This window comes from Rhopilema esculentum, chromosome 21 (genome assembly GCF_057945365.1).
Source record: "Rhopilema esculentum isolate cy_ngs chromosome 21, ASM5794536v1, whole genome shotgun sequence".
Lineage (NCBI taxonomy): Eukaryota > Metazoa > Cnidaria > Scyphozoa > Rhizostomeae > Rhizostomatidae > Rhopilema > Rhopilema esculentum.
In genome coordinates this window covers 9730669-9746682 of record NC_142835.1, presented here as the reverse complement: position 1 = coordinate 9746682, position 16014 = coordinate 9730669, and the positions used below count along the sequence as shown (strand labels likewise).

At 37.4% G+C, this 16014-nt stretch overlaps 1 protein-coding gene across 2 annotated transcripts in view; it reads left to right on the top strand.

Annotated features, from left to right (window-relative positions):
- The first annotated feature begins 1232 nt into the window (after positions 1-1232).
- The window catches only part of LOC135684232 (glycogen synthase kinase-3 beta), a 39870-nt gene continuing 25088 nt past the window's right edge, over positions 1233-16014 (top strand). The window contains exons 1-7 of one of the 2 annotated variants that reach the window (XR_010515863.2): positions 1233-1381; positions 6190-6549; positions 7792-8082; positions 9373-9954; positions 10976-11125; positions 12026-12056; positions 13003-15448. Coding sequence is in view for 1 of the 2 variants with exons in the window: in XM_065199691.2 (XP_065055763.1) it covers positions 15361-15448 (88 nt within the window). In the remaining variant the exon portion in view is untranslated. Of the gene's footprint in view, positions 1382-6189; positions 6550-7791; positions 8083-9372; positions 9955-10975; positions 11126-12025; positions 12057-13002; positions 15449-16014 lie in introns of those variants that run through there. The other variant, XM_065199691.2, reaches the window with a different exon arrangement.

Genomic DNA, 16014 nt, shown 5'->3' with positions numbered 1-16014 from the left:
TCTTGATTTTCTCTATTGTAATGTTGATTTGAAAAGGGAAAGGTCTTGCGAAATTTTTAGAATAACCTTTGTAAAATAGCTTGTAATGAAACATTTTTTAGGTTTTGAAAGTATCCAAAATAGGATGGGGGAGAAAAATAAATATAACACGGTTTAATAAAAAACATCAACATTGAAATATCAGCAGAAGAACTATCAACTAAAAATAAAAAGTTAAGCAATGTTGTATAGTTAAGATATAACTTTGTAACATCTAATCTTAACTTTTTCGGAAATGAAGTGTTTTAACAAAAAGACTCTAGATTTGAAAAACTTTGAAACAGGGCTGATCAAAATGAGTTTGAATAGAATTGATAATTGCGTCTAGATTTTCTCTTTTCTATTAGGGATGGATGATCGTTACAAGCAAACTTTGAAGTTTTCTTGATGACACTTTTTAAGAACAAATCTGCCCAATCTTTATTTCTCATATCCTCAAAAATTTTCTTTGCAGCTCTTTCTTGTCCTTCAACAGCTGATTTCTCTCTATTTGTAATGTTTCTGAGAAAGTTTTCGTTAACAAACAGACCTTGTTTAGGTCATATAAAAAACAAACCTCCGTCAATTTGTGCTGGCACCAAGCTATTCCGGATCAGGTTTCTTGATCTATTTCCTACACTAAGCTGTTGCTCGTTGTACAACTTGGACAATGACCGATTTCTTCGATCTCATTCCCATCTTCAATTTTTTTTGTATGTCTTCTATGGTAAAGACATAGCAACCAAGCTAAAGCTAAGGGCATATTAAAGGGATTCCAAGCACAGTTACTAAGAGAATGATATAGTAGATTTCTGTCCACTTTTGCCTCAAAAATGTCTTTCGCTCTGCAGAAAAGTGGGAGGAGGGGCATGGCCCTCCGGCCCAGAGGTGGCGCCAGAAATCTTCCGACAGAGGGGATGGAGCTTCCGACAGGGGGGCTAAAATGACTAAAATAAGCAGTTTTCGTACGTTATTTTGTCAAATTTGCTCTGACAATAACCTAAAATTTCCTCCGATGGGGGGGCTAGATGCTTCCGACGGAGGGGCTGCAGCCCCCCCTAGCCCTCCCCTGGCGCCACCACTGCCCCGGCCCCCTGGTTTCGCCGGCCCTGCAACCCCAAACTCCCAACTCCCAACTCCCAACTCCCAACTCCCAGAAAAATGTGATTTTCGCCCCGCATATACGCCTCTGCATACTTGTCCTTGATTTTAGTTTACATTGATCCACTTCCTGCGGAAACAAAAGTCAACCACTTGTTTTAACAGGAATCCATTGCGGAACCTTAAACCTTAAAGATGGCGTCGTATATCACAATCTGCTATTTCTTGGCTACCGTAGTTTGCTGCTGTCTTTGCTGTCAAGGTGATATGATTTTTCTATGCTCATTTTCCCAAAGGACAAAGAGCTTTTAATTCGTCTGCTTTTTTAGGTACTGATTATATAATAACATACATAAGCAAAAGTCGCAATTTAAATAAAACGAAACAACTTTGGATATTCGATTCGTTGGATTAGACACGTCAACCATCACATTTTTCTCTGAGAACTGTCTCAAACCAAACATGACTTTTTGTCTATACTAAACAGTTTGAGACCGTATAGAGATACCCCTTATCTTGTTGTTTGATTTTTTTAATATGCTTTTGCTACATCTATTCCTTAGTACAGCGACGGAAATTATGCGTGCATGGTAGGCTCAGGCAACCCAATCAGGCAACCCAACCTAAGACATACCTAGTTTTAAACGTCTCTAACCTTGAACATACATGATGCAATAATAGTACTAAATAATCAAACAAAGATATATGACAAATATCAAAACTGCTTGCGAATTGTATATCTAATTTCAATTCTGTAAAGATTGGTCGACCTTTCCATCGGATTTTTTCAAACAAATGTTATTTGCAAACGGATTTCCTACTGAAAAACAAGCAAGCTGGGTAGAAAAAATCACCTATTTTCATCAAATAGTGTGCAGTGATCAATTTTCCTAAAAATTAGGTATATCCAAGATGTTTTTTGTTGGTAAATCATGGGCCTGAGCCACCCCCCCCCCCAAACGAAAGCCTGAATTTCCGCCACTGCCTTAGTATTTCAAAACTGCTGATGATATGAAAATTTACGTCTTAAACCAGAACGTTTTTTGACAAATTATGATCGAGATTTGATATAATAACTTCAACATCAAAATGGCACTGTCGTCCTCAAAGTTGCAGTTTCAATTTCGTGTTTAATCAATCAAATGCTTTATATAGAACCAGCAAAATCAACCTTCTTCCAATTCTCTATGATGAGATTTACCAGCCCAATATTCTCTGCTCAATTTTTCTTAATAGTGCATATAAAATCTTATATGAAAGTGAAAATGAAAGACACTGTCTCCTATCAGCACGGAAATACTGAGACGAGGCTAAACGAATAGGCCGATAATTGAATAGATAGCCATCTGAAATTCTCAGGCGCCGCAGAGCGTTGAGAAAAGTGCGGGGGGGGGGGGGGGGGGGCTCTAATCATGGGTAGCCCTAGCCACAAGGCCTTGGAGGAGAAGATAAAGATTTGTAGGCCACAACCCGTTTAACGGTTAGAACAGGCTCCTTTCTAATTCGGAAACGCAAATTTTAGCTAGAGGGAACGCCAATGACTAACTTTTGGCTACGTAAAGGCAGCTTCAAAATCATAAGATTACATAACAAAAATATGTTGCTAAATGTTACCACTCCTCAACCTTTTTTGTCAAGTCTAAACGCACTAGTGAGCTGGACCTGCCGGGAATTGGGGGGGGGGGGGACTTGTCACTATTTGCTAAAATAGTAGGGGGCTAAAGCCGCTTGAATCGTGGTCCATTCCTTTGTTCTTGGCATTTTCGGCAAAAAGGTGGAATTATGATGCTGAATATAAGAGAAAAGCCAAAATTTTCCGACACTGGGTTAGTGTGGGTAGCTGCCTAAACTTTCACAATTCCCGCCTCAGGAGGAACTTTGCACCGAAAGTGTGCGTTATTGTGTTTAAGTGTGAGACATTTCTTCATTGCTTGCGTCAACGATGAATTTTTAGACAGACAAAATATTTTATTAGACAAATGGTTCAATGGTTTGATTCCAACCCTTGCTTTTCTCATAAAGTTCTGAGCCTCTAGGGGAAGGGGGGAGGTTAATGGTCCGGGTATGGTGAGAGTTTTCTATCTGAAAGCTCTGTATGGATGTTCCCGGAAGGCCTACTGAAATCCTTGTCTTCCACCACTGGCTTTGTTAAAAAGCTCATTTTGGAAAATTCAGAAATCTTTAATCACAATAAACGAAAGTGCTCTTTTTTTGGTGTGATAGTGAAGTTTTTCTCATTCGAATGTCTTCAACATGCAATGATTTTACAATGTAATGTAGTGCTCTAAGACAAGGATCGCGGAGCATATTACAGATTGAGGGGGCTAAGCATGCTAAAAACTGAAAGCAAGGCGATATTTCTATGGTTTTAGGTGCATTTTGGAAATTTTTTTAGGGAGGGATAAAGTCACCTCAGCCCCCTAACTAGCCTGAGCCCCAGACTCCAGTTTGGGGACTGGAACTCAGGCTACTCCCTAACTTCATTCAGGTAATGCCGTCTAAAGTCAAAAATTTTAAAAATATGATTTTGTGACGTCATCACTTTGGAACTCTATTGAACCACAAAAGATACATAATCTTAACTTCAAATGGAATTTTTTGATAGTTGAGTCTAATCAGTATTATTTGCTTTATAGACGATTTTTTAATCTTCATTCCGAATTTTTTCTATAAATACTAACTGGTTTCTCTTAGACCAGCATCAACTAGAATACCTCTTCTGGATATGGAGAAGTGGAAGGTCTTTTATCCATCTCAAGGCCACAAGTTTTTTGCTCAAAAGATCACATTCGTAGTCTTGAAGTTGCTACTTCACTAATAAGCCTTGAAAAATATATATTAGCTCTATCCCTCTGGAGCCGTACCTAGCGGAAAGGCGTTTTAGAGGGCTTGGTCTCAAAAATTTCCCGATGATGTTTCCCCGGACCCTTGATCGTTTTCTTTAAGCATCTCTGCCCCTCGACGTTTTTTTATACTCAGTGAAAATCTATTGAGCTACACTGACGATATCCCGGGGAGCAAGCGATAATGACTACCCCAGGGTCCTGGGCCGGTACTAGATCATAGTCAGCTAACCTGCATGACGTCATACAACCGAGGACTAGGTGAAATAAGACGGAGGCTGCACGCAGTGGCGAAATTCGCCTGTGATTTGCTGTGACTTTGACAGGGTCCATGCAACCCTACAGAACAGTTAAATCTTTTAGGCGAATGCAAGAAAATGACTGCTGGGATTCATTCTGTAATTTGTTTAATCTACAGGGGCGTGTTTTCCAGATTTTCTGTCTACTTCGTTCGGGGAATTTTCTGTTAAAGCAGGAATTTAGCTTTTTCTCCGGGGGTTTCAATTCATAGCACACACAAACAGAGAAAAACGGAAAAAGTGTCTATACTACTCTAAAGCATTAAAAAGGCTCTGTTCTGAAGCACTTTCTTACAGTTTAATATAAAGAACTTGGCCCCTCCAATTTGATGCGTGGGCAGCTACGAAAACTCTCTCTTACAGGTTTTGCTCGAATTATTGAGTAACTACCATTAGTAGTTATGTATAGAGCCGTTGCTAAAATAACTGGTTTAGGTAACTGGTTTTGCCGCATAAGAACATTATCAAGCGTTTTGAAGAATGTCCCCCACCCTTTGAAGAATTTCCAAAGATAACATTTACTGTAAACAAAAAAAAATTTCTTCTTTGCAAAAAAGGAAGTTTCAAATTCTATTTGATACACAGTCCCCAGTTAATTTACAAAAGCACATTGTGAAGCAGGACCAAACATAGGGTATCATAGTTATGAGCAAGACCAAAATACAGGGTTGCCGTAGAAAAGACCAGGACCTTGAGATCTCCTCTTTACATACGTAGAATACAATTAACAGAACAATGAGAAGTAAGAAAAGTGCCTTGCAACTATCAATTCAAGAATATTTTTATTAATCTCACCAAAAAGTTTTTGTATCCTAGTTTTATTTGAAAAACTGTTAATTTGAATTCATTAATGGGTGTCAAATGAATAGCAAAGCAATGAAAAGTGCTCCGTATCCTATACTACATGGTTTGTTGGGCACATTGGGTGCATGGTATCTCTGAAGTGCCTGAATTGGTGGTGACCATTTAATTTACTGAGACCGAGCGTAATTGAGAAAAGTAGGACAAGGCTTTTTGGGTTATGAATACAAAATCAGGTTTTCCATTGGAAGGGGGGGGGGGTGCGAATCATTAATGAAAGCTTTCTCTTTAAAACTGAAGCAGACGGTACATGCCTAATTTTAGGATCCAGTTTGGTCCATTCAGATTGAGGTCTAAAAATTTGACACATTCTCCTAAAGTTTCCTTTTATTTGCTTCTTTTTTCTTATCAAACAGGGAAATTTACCAAAAATACTTCAATCTTTTGTTACTTGTTGTTGATTTGTGACCCGCCAAAGCTGGCCTAGCCTGGGTCTCGTACCCAGGGTAAAGCTGGCCCTGATGGTGCTGAGTTTGCCAAGATGGGATTTCCGCATTCCAATTGCCCTCCCCCCCTTCTTATAGGCTTAAAATTTGAAATGCTTTGAATCTCGTCTATTTAGGTGATGCATAACTATATTTTATAATTGGCCTTGGCAATCCAATGTCATGTGCACAATGTTTTTACTACCTACAGAAGCTGCAACAAATATGAATTTTCACGTTCAACTCAGAATCTTATAGCTCCAGATGCAATTTTGCGAAAAATGATGAATCTAAGTGGGAAGATCTTAGAAGTTAGTATAGCTGTACCGAGTAATGCAAACAGACGCCCTTCTACTTTTACGATAATGATTTTTTTCTTTAGCAATTTGAGCTCTTTATCAGCATTGTGATATATGAATTGTGCCTGAGCAGCCTAAGGGCCAGCTCTTGAGCCAACTTGCAACGATCATGCATAAAAAATTCAACGGATGTACGATATAACTCTTGATATTCGTCTTTTTGTGACAGTAGCTTTATTTAGCTTTTAACTCTTATTTAAGATAGTATGAAAAAACTTTTTTAATGATTTTGATACATTTTGAAGCATATATAGGGGTTTGGCGAAATCATTTTTATTCTTAGTGATCCAGCCAGCAAATTCCACTCAGACTATCACTGTTACTAAAGGAACATCTGTTAGAATGCAGTGGGTTCCATTGCTGCAAGGATGTCAATTCATTAGCCAACAATGCGGTTATTTATCAGGTAGCAGCCTTATAACTTTAGCAAACAAGACGAGAAATGGAGCTTTTCAAGCAGTTTCTGCACTGCCTAAACAGTTTGCTGGAAGGGTATCGGCGATTTCTTCAAGCTATACTCTAGTCATTGGCAACATACAGTTTAACGACACAGCCTACCGTTTCAGATGCAATGTTAAAGCCGGTTTTTGGATCTATGGACAAATGTACCCTCAAAACCCAACTTACAATCTGCAAGTTTTTGGTAGGTCATTGTCGTTTTCGTACTATTACCATCAATATGCAAAGAAATGCCGCCTATGTATAAGAAATTCGAGAATTCAGAAAACAATGTCACAGGATCAGAGGCCTTGAGGGGAGAGGGTGATCAATAGCCTAAAGTGTTAGCAAAATTCTTGATAAAAAGTTCAATTGAGGTCGAAAAATAGTATAATTGTCGGATTTGCAATATTTCTGCTCCCTTAATTCTTGTGAGTCAATACTAGTACAGTTGGCATATCTAAGTGACTTTCTGTAAGTTAAGGATATATGATTTTCTGTAAGAGTGGGGGAATACAGGTTAATTTGCCTAAAATTGTGACAAAACAAGAAAATGTTCCACCTAATTAGAGGCCTTGGGGTGCTGTAGCTCCCATGCCCCCATCTATAGCGCCCCTGGCTCAAGCGTAGCCAAAAATTCCGATTTACAATGTCTACTTGGTGTGCAATATGTCAATATTGCCACTTTGAGTACCAAAATATTGCCAAATGTTAGTTGTTGGCAATGCCCAAAGGGAATTGTTGTCAACAATAATCTCCCAATATTTCCTTGAATCAATGGAAACAAAAAATTTTGTCATTCAAAGGCGCAAACTCCTTATCCTTACTGTCTGACTTACACATCTATTGCTGACTCAGCTTAGCCTGTGCTCCAGACCCCTAACTTGAAAGTAGAGGTAATTAAGGTGCAGGAGCAGGTAATTAAGTAAGACCTCTACTTTTAAGTTAGGGGGGTCTGGAACACAGGCTAACTCAGCTGGGCATTTTTCTATTGCCTTCGGCGTTATCCTAAAGCCAAAGCATTTTGTCACCTGTGCAATTTAAAGTGTAGGGTCTTCCGCACATTCAAAAAATCACATTTTGTATCAGGCGATATCAAAACGTAGATGTGATGAATTGCTCCATCCATTTATAGATAAGTTGCATGACTAAATTTGTTTTCATATGTTTTTATGCAGCTGAATTTTGACGCAGTTGTTTGTTGCACAAAAAGTCGAGTTTTCCTCCAGAATTTTTGATAGGTCTTTTTTCAATCGATCAACGAGATCGGTCTTACTTAATTACCTGCTCCTGTTTGAGAGTGTTTCTTGCTTGATGAAGCTCTGATTCAAAATTCTCTAAGTTTTAGCATCCCTGTGAAATGCTAAAAGGGTTTTTTAGCATGACCAAGACCCATTTTTTGGTGCCCTTGAGCTCCCTCTTTAAGACACTTTTCCCTTGCTTACAGGAAAGCCAGAGTTCATGTCTCTGCCTTCTTCTGAAGTCGTTGTTGAAGAGGGATCGACTTTACGCATTGTTGCGATGGTTTCTGCAAATCCTGTACCAGTTGTAAGTTTTCGTTGGTCACGTGGTACGAACACCACGGTGTCACAAGCAGCCCAGCAATATCCATTTGTGTTCAAAGGAACGTACGAAGTGCAGAAAATTCCAATCGACTATTGTGGAAGAAGACTTTTATTTAAATTTACCAACGTCCATGGCACCTCTGGAGAACGGAATATATCGATAAGAGTTCTTTGTAAGTTTCGATTACTATCGACTATACCTTTAGAACTAGTAGCCCACCCTTTTGGTAGAACGTAAAACACATAATTATCTAATATGTGATTAAATTTAACAGCTTTTTAAACCGCTCTTTAAATAGCTTTGAAAAATATTTTAATGTTAGTTATGATAAATATGACTTGAATCTGGTCATGAAAAATTTGTTTGTATATATCCACTAAAAACTCACTAATAAATCCACTAAAAAGTTACAATACATATTACTGTCTGCACTACTAAAAAGAACTACTTTCCAATACTACTGGGACATAAACCCCCAGGGAACAAAAGGCTGTGTCTACCCCAAAGACATTAACATATATATATATATGTATATATATATACATATAAATATAAGAATTGGAAATAAAAATACGTTAAGTTGTGTACATTTTAAAATTGAAACGACCTTATTCATATCGACTAGTTTTGTGGATGATCTGTAGAGTCAAGTTGATACTATATGGCAACGAAAATTTCCCTTATAGCGTCAAAAGAAACATTATCAATTTGACTCTACAATTCATCAAGAAAATGATTCTTTTAGAAAGAATATGCTAAAATAAAAGATTTATCATGGATTACAGTCGGTATTCGGTAACATATTTGAATAGAAAGCAGAAAGCTGAAATTAATATGGAAACTTATCCTTAAATCAGTGTTGTTTAGATATTTCCCTTCCATTTAAAACTTTTAAAAATATTTGCAGAAGATAATTTATAATAGACAGATATTTTATAAGGGTAAAAATACTTTTTTCTGGCAAAACTCTTGCGAATTGCATCTTCTTGCGGCGTACAATGAAATACTGAACGATTACCTTCAAAGCAAAATCATCCTCCATCTCTTGTCACCTTCTTATCAATATCCATAGTTATAGCCAAAAGCTGAAATATAAAGTTAAAGGCTCTTGCGCAACCGGCATGCTTTGCGTCTATAATTCCAAAACCGGCCTAATATTGTACTGAATGAGATTCAAAACATAGCCAATTAAGCCACCGCTAAGCATGCCGGCTGCGCAAGAGCCTTTAGAGAGTGTCGAAGAATATTTCTCACAGTGGTTGATATACAAACTTGTCTTGGCAAATCTAAATTTTTGTCGCCCTCACACTTATATTTATTAACAAACTTCCAGTGTATGAAGAGAACTGGGTTCGACTTGAAGTTGTTTAGCATGGGTTCAATTCGGTGCAGTTTTGCTGTGAAGCAGCCGCTTCTTTCCATTGGTGTAGCTCTGATTTTTATCAATATTCAATTTTTTTAGTTCGCAAGGATAAGCAATTTTACCCAGAAGCCAAACTGGTGAACTCATCATGTTTGAAGATGAGTTGGCAGATTGGCAAAACTAATGCGTGTGATGTTTTGTACAATTTGGTATTGAAGAACCTTTCCTCAGCAACCCTGTATCGTGTCAGTGTTTGGAATCGCTCGGAATTCACCTTCTGCAATTCTGGAATAGTTCCGGCGGTCGCATTGTTCTCTTTGTCCTCTTCCCTTGGAGGAAATTCAACTGTGTTTGTGAAGACAAGAACAACTAGCCCTCCTACCACAACCCATTCGAGTAGCATACCTAGAACAAGAAAAAGCACTCGGCTTACGTGGACGACAACTACCCGCATTGCTACTGATGAAAAGACAACAACAAAAACCCAGACAGTTACTGATCAAAAGACAACAATGAGTACCCGAAAAGCTAAGGATGAGAGTACAAAAAACTTGAGATCATCTAAATTTTTCACCATCGAGGTAACAAGCTCCAACTTTACAACAAAGCATTACAAATCAACACAAACCAGACCAGCCATCACTAAACATTGTGAGTCAAACAGAAACTGCAGTGAGTCAGGTAAAATTTCGGATATCCGATTTTGATTGTTTCTGCTGTATTACATTCCCCAATCAAAACGACAGATTTTTGCTTTACATGGCTATTCCCTTTACTCCCTACCTAACACTGGGTACCGGAGCGGCAGAAATTAACGAGAGTGGCAGCAAAAAAAGAGCGCCACAAATATGAAATATAAATGAGAATGGCAGCAATTCCATCCCTTTACTTTCACTTTTACCTTTACTTTTTTTAAACTCTTACGTTTCCCCTTACCTTTACGTTTCCCTTTTTTCTTAATTTTACCTTTATTTAATCATTACCGTTCCCCTTACCTTTACCTTTTCCCTTACTTTTACCTTAACCATTATTTAGACCTTTACTTTCCCCCTTTTTCTTACCTTCACGTTTAAACCTTTACCAATCCAATTTTCCTTGCCTAACCTTTTCTTTTTTTCGTACATTTACCTTTTCCCTTTTTCTTACCTTTATCTTTATTTAAACCTTTGCCGTTCCCCTTACCTTTAGATATCCAATTTTCCTACCTTTACTTTTCCCCTTTTTCTTACCTTTACCTTGATTTAAATCTTTACCGTTCCGGTGGAATAGGGCTGATTAATTTAATGAAGTGGCTTAGCTAAAAGGGCCTGCCATAATACCAGCGAAAGAGCAAGTGACTCTTGAACCTAGATTTATTTAATAGTGAATTTAGAAATTACATAAGCTCATTCTAGTCTTTGATTATACCAATTTATTCAGTTAATCCAGATCTATATGTTTCCTTAAGATTGAACCTCCAAGTTCTATTTTGTATTAGAGTTACTAGGATCCTAGGAATCAGGACAGTACGAAGCTATTCTGTGTCTCCCTAAGCTGATAGCGCTGAATAGAGCCACTTTACTCAGGCCCTTCCCGTCCTAGAAACCTAAGCCCTTTGACGGTCATAAACTTTCTTCAGAAACATTGGTTATATGAAGGCGAGTTCTATTTAAATGGTTAGAATATGTGGTATAGTCACGACATGATCTATTCTTGTCACCAGACAAGAAGATAAAAGGACAGCAACAGCAGCAACAAAATTTTGCTTCTTCCGTGGCGTACATTGCTTTTGGTTTGGTCATCTTTATTTTGGTCATCATAATTGTTTGTCTTTTGGTTTGGAATTTCCGTCTAAGAGGCAAAACAAAAATGGGTATGTCTTTTAAACTTCTGGGCCAATTTCATTCTTATACATTGCTGTAGCTTGAAAAATAACTTAAATATAGGAAAAAGCTGTGATCGAACAGTGGCGCCAATATAGGTTAAATAGCAACGCATGATGATGAACTGGACAAAAAATAAAGTGGAAATTCGCTTTGTAGAGGCGTGCAATGTTTTTTGTAGACAACGTGGTAAAAACACGCTGAAATGGCGAAAATGGGCCTAATTCTAGCTGCGAAGCGATTTTGTTGTGAAAATCCTGTGTGCTGATTGGCTTAGAATATGGTAGCGAACAGAGCTCTCAGCCAATCAAAGATTTGACCGCTATGCTGAGTTCGACAACCCTCAACAGTAGAGTAAGACATAGAAATATGCAAGTTTCAGGGTTTTTTCACCTGCTATAGAAACTGTTCTAGACAATGTTTTTTAAAAATGATATTAATTTGCCTTTATTTCGTAAAAGATTTTTAATCACAGTTAATCTATGATAAATTTTAAACCCTTACTTGTAAATAAAGTTCCAAATAAATGGAATCAAAGGTACCATTTTGATTGCTTTATCCTCTAGACCCAACCATACACCATGTGCGACTTTGAGACCTGGTGCATATTCTAGATCGTGTGAAGATTTAGCGCTTTAAGGTTTTGACCGACAGACCAAAGCTTAACGCCACTCCATATTTAGAAATTTCCTACACCCGTTGCATGGACACTTTTCACTGTTTTGTTGTTCCAAATCAATGCTCACAGTTTGACCCCCCTTCAAATTGTCGAATAGAAACTTGTCTTATTTCACCTATTTACATCTTTGAGCCCGATAAACCAGGCAACAACTCCCAAAACCCCTTTGTCGATCCAAAAAAAGTTCTTAACTAATATGTTTTAATTTTAGTTGATTTAGTTTCAACTGTCCAAAGAAGTGGGTGAGTATTTATCAAATTTTCTATCTTTTGCACCAACTTGAATTAAAGTTATATTGAGCAATCATTTGCAAAGCCATAGTGCCTTCTTCTAAGATATTCCATTGTAGCCAATGACTTCTAACTGCATCAAATGTGGTGTTCCTTGAGGCTCTTAGCTTGGGCTGCTGCTTCTTGTGTCTATTTCAGCCAGCCACATCCGTGTAATACATTTATTATTATTAATACTATTCAGTAACACTTTTTTAATGGAGCTCTAGGTCCTTTGAAATCAATAAACATGTTTTCTTGTACTTTTTTAGTGTGCATCGGAACAACGATCAATGTAGGCACTAAATAAATCCATCCATTGATGACTGTGTCGTTTCCGAATCCAACGAGTCCTATTTAACGTGTGGAGCCAGAGAAGGGACGATGTGCCCATTGCGTGTCTTCATTCTATATATACAGAAACGAAGATCTAAATTTAACACGAATCAGGTGTGAAAAATAGATTATCGGAAGGGCAAGTAAGAGTGATGAGTAAATTGAATAGCGTAGCAAGGATAAAGAAAACGATAGGGATCAGTGAAAACGTGAAATGAGAGTGACTTAGAGGATGCCTGTGCTGCGATGTGAGATTGTGATGGAATGAATGAGAAGGAAAAATTTATGTAAACGGGCCTAAGCAGAGTCGTTACACTATTCAAGGTAGAGAGTGTGGATAATATAAAAACAAATAATAACCAACAAATTCAGAAACAAAAAAAGAAGAAGGAAGAAAAGTCGAAACTAATTTTGATTCAGATTAAAATCAATGAACAATGAACAACCTACAACCAAGGAAGACCGCACCGCATTACTACGTTCTCTTATCTGGGGAGGGGGGCAATGCGAGAAGGAAATTGGTGCAGCATGATTGGGTGTACAATGCTGCCTTTTTCGTTACCTTAATTCTTTGTATTCCTAGTTTCAGCAAAAAGTCAGCAGAAGATGCACCAGAGAAGGGGAATACAAATTATATGGATCTCAAAGAAATTAATGAACAGCCAAGCTACGCGACTTTGTCTGAAAGAGAATCGTATTATGAGAATTATCAAGAGGGACCGTTTTATGAAAACACATTTACGTGAAAACAAATATGCATGAACGATTATATTTTCTTATTTTGAATGCATAGCTAGGCTGCCTAGTTTAGTATTTTTTTTTAAATTTGAAAATTAAGAAATATGATTTGTTTCAGCGATCTCAATAAATGTTACTATATATGTTTATAATAAAGATCTTAAAATATATCGAAATGTCTGATAGGCGTTTAGTAGCTTTAGAAGCCAGAAAATGCATAATTCTTTCTACTTGACTTCATCTCTAGAAATGAAACACATGGATACCGTAAATCCTCGAATTAGCCCCCTGGGGGCTTATTTATTTTTGATATTTTTTGATGGGGCTTATTCGAGGAGGGCTTACCCGGGGGGCGCTTGTACATTTGTTGTAGACATTGAGAAGACTTTCTTTATGAGCATTTAATTAATTATTACCAAAAGTATGAATTTGTTGTCGTAATTTAATAAAACGACACAAAATCAATACCCCAAAATTTTGTTTCTTCTTGAAAAATATTACCACAAAAAATGGAACATCCCGCACCAGTATATGTGGAAGTTACCCTCCCCGGGCTTTTATCAACAAAGGAAAAGCTTCTGTACAGTCGGATTTTAAACCTTAATTTCTAAAAGGTTTCTTCAAGCTTGCTAAATTGTCCTCTTAATTGCTGCCATGGCTTGTACTTAGATTCTGAAGGTAAAATTAAAAAAAATTACTATGCTAGTTGCTTGTTTTCATAATATCCGATATTCCAATTGCTCGCAACGTGAAAAAGGTAATTGCTAACGGATACTACCAAAAAGGTTTGTATTCTTCTTCTCTTGTTTCACCTAGTCAAGTTCTGAAACCACGCTGCAATGCATTTAGGGATAGCGTTTCGATGACTGCAAAGTGAATTTGATTCCTGAGTGCACCAATTTCGATTTCGTAGCTCACTTTCTTCTTGGCCGCCGTTTAATTCAGGTTTACTTAAATGAGGAAATGAGGGATATTATCAAATTTTGTTATTTCACAAATTCTTTATTCCTACATCTGCAATTTCAGACCATTATTTCGATATTGAAGAAGATTATTGGTGGACTTATCCACCGTAAATTAGGCCCTAGAACTAACTGATGTGGTTCTTCATTCTTTTCTCAAGGACTACACGCAACCATTGCACAACTCAAGCCTCTCAGATGTCTCACTGTTTAAATGATTAATGATGTCTTGGAAAGAGATGTTGTGAAATACGAAAGGTTTTCGCCGCCAGTCTGTTTCCACCTGATATTTTCACGTGAAATACAGAACCCTTTCGCAATGGGGCTGTGAAAATATGATAATTTCAAGCATTAATGCGAATAATTATCATAAATATTTGTTTTCAAAGAAGCCGGCTGAAAGATCACGTGTTTCTTAAGATGAAATTATGCCTCCGGGGGTGACTGCTACAAAGTAAAAAGAGAACTGGAAAATTATAATTCAAAACTGACCAACAGAACATCATAACGAAAGATGTTATGGAAGAAAAACAATCACTCTTTGTCTAATATATTTATTTCCAGGAATAGCTCTAAATTTAACGTTTGCTTTATCATAAAGTTCTTTGCTTGCTTTTCTCGGCTTGTGTTTACTGAACAAGTATATTTTTCACAAGGATTTGGTTTTTTGCCGAAAAGCCTTCACAACAAATAAAATGTAACTACAGGATTCCACAGAAAAGTTGTAAGGACCATTTTGGTGCAGATGTACTGCAAGTAAAAAGATGCCCTCGGACCCGTTTGAACATTATGATTAGTATCAACTATGTATAAAGAAGATGACAGCAATAAAGCTTTGATTTGCTCTGAAATCTTTAGTTCTTTTCTCTAAACAGCTTTATTTGTCGTGAAAAACAAATCTTATTTTCCAATATTGAATATGGGCACTCGTAATACACTCCTTCGGCCGGTCGATTCTAGTTCCCCCGGCCACTAACCACATGAAATATTAAAGCGATATTGACAACTGTGAAAACCAATCAGAAACAACAGCCTGTTCTATCGTTTGATCACAACACCGAAGCAGGTGAACATATGATTGATAAACTCATGGCCTTCTGCTTCACAACTTAGAATTTCGAATAGGCAAATACTCATTCGATCATGTACTTCTTTTGGCAGTTATGACTGCTGTGGATATCGAAACGAAGCCTCAAGTATAGGAATGTTATATAAATGGATTGCTGAAGGGCTGCTGAAAAATGCTGGAAATGCATCAACATGATAATTTTGATGCTCACCATTGTCAAATGCCGATGCAGTACCAGTGCAAAGGAGAACCAAACAACGGTTTGTTTTTCTTTTAAAATCATTTTCTCATGCAGTTTCATTGCGTTGTAACAAAATGGTAATTTCAAAAAACCTGTCGATAAAAACAGGAAGAGGCTTTGTTAGATCAGGATTGTGAGGCATTTGCATTCGTTGTAAGCTCTTTCAATGGCAAGAATGTATGGGGCCGAATGAATTTTGCAGTTAACGCTCGTTGATTATTCAAATCAGCGTAAAGAGTCGGCTTAGGTGCCATCACGTGTTCGTCGAAAAATTATGTGGTAGTGATTTTCGTTGACAAACACATTTACGTTTAGTTGACCAAACAAAGTGCAAGTTTTTCTCGCTTGAGACCAAAGGCTTTCTTAATATCTGCAGCCATAAAACTTTGTCTAGAATCAGTAGAATTTGTAAATGTTTTAGAGTTAGATCACGAAAATATACTTCTTGTAAGGCCAGCATACATATATCCATGTCGTTTTATTTAACATAAAAAGCTGGCTGGTGTGGAGAGCGACTCCTTAATTATTAAATTAATAACTTTAGAGCTTATGTTCATTCATTTTTAATCACTTAAAGCTGAGTTA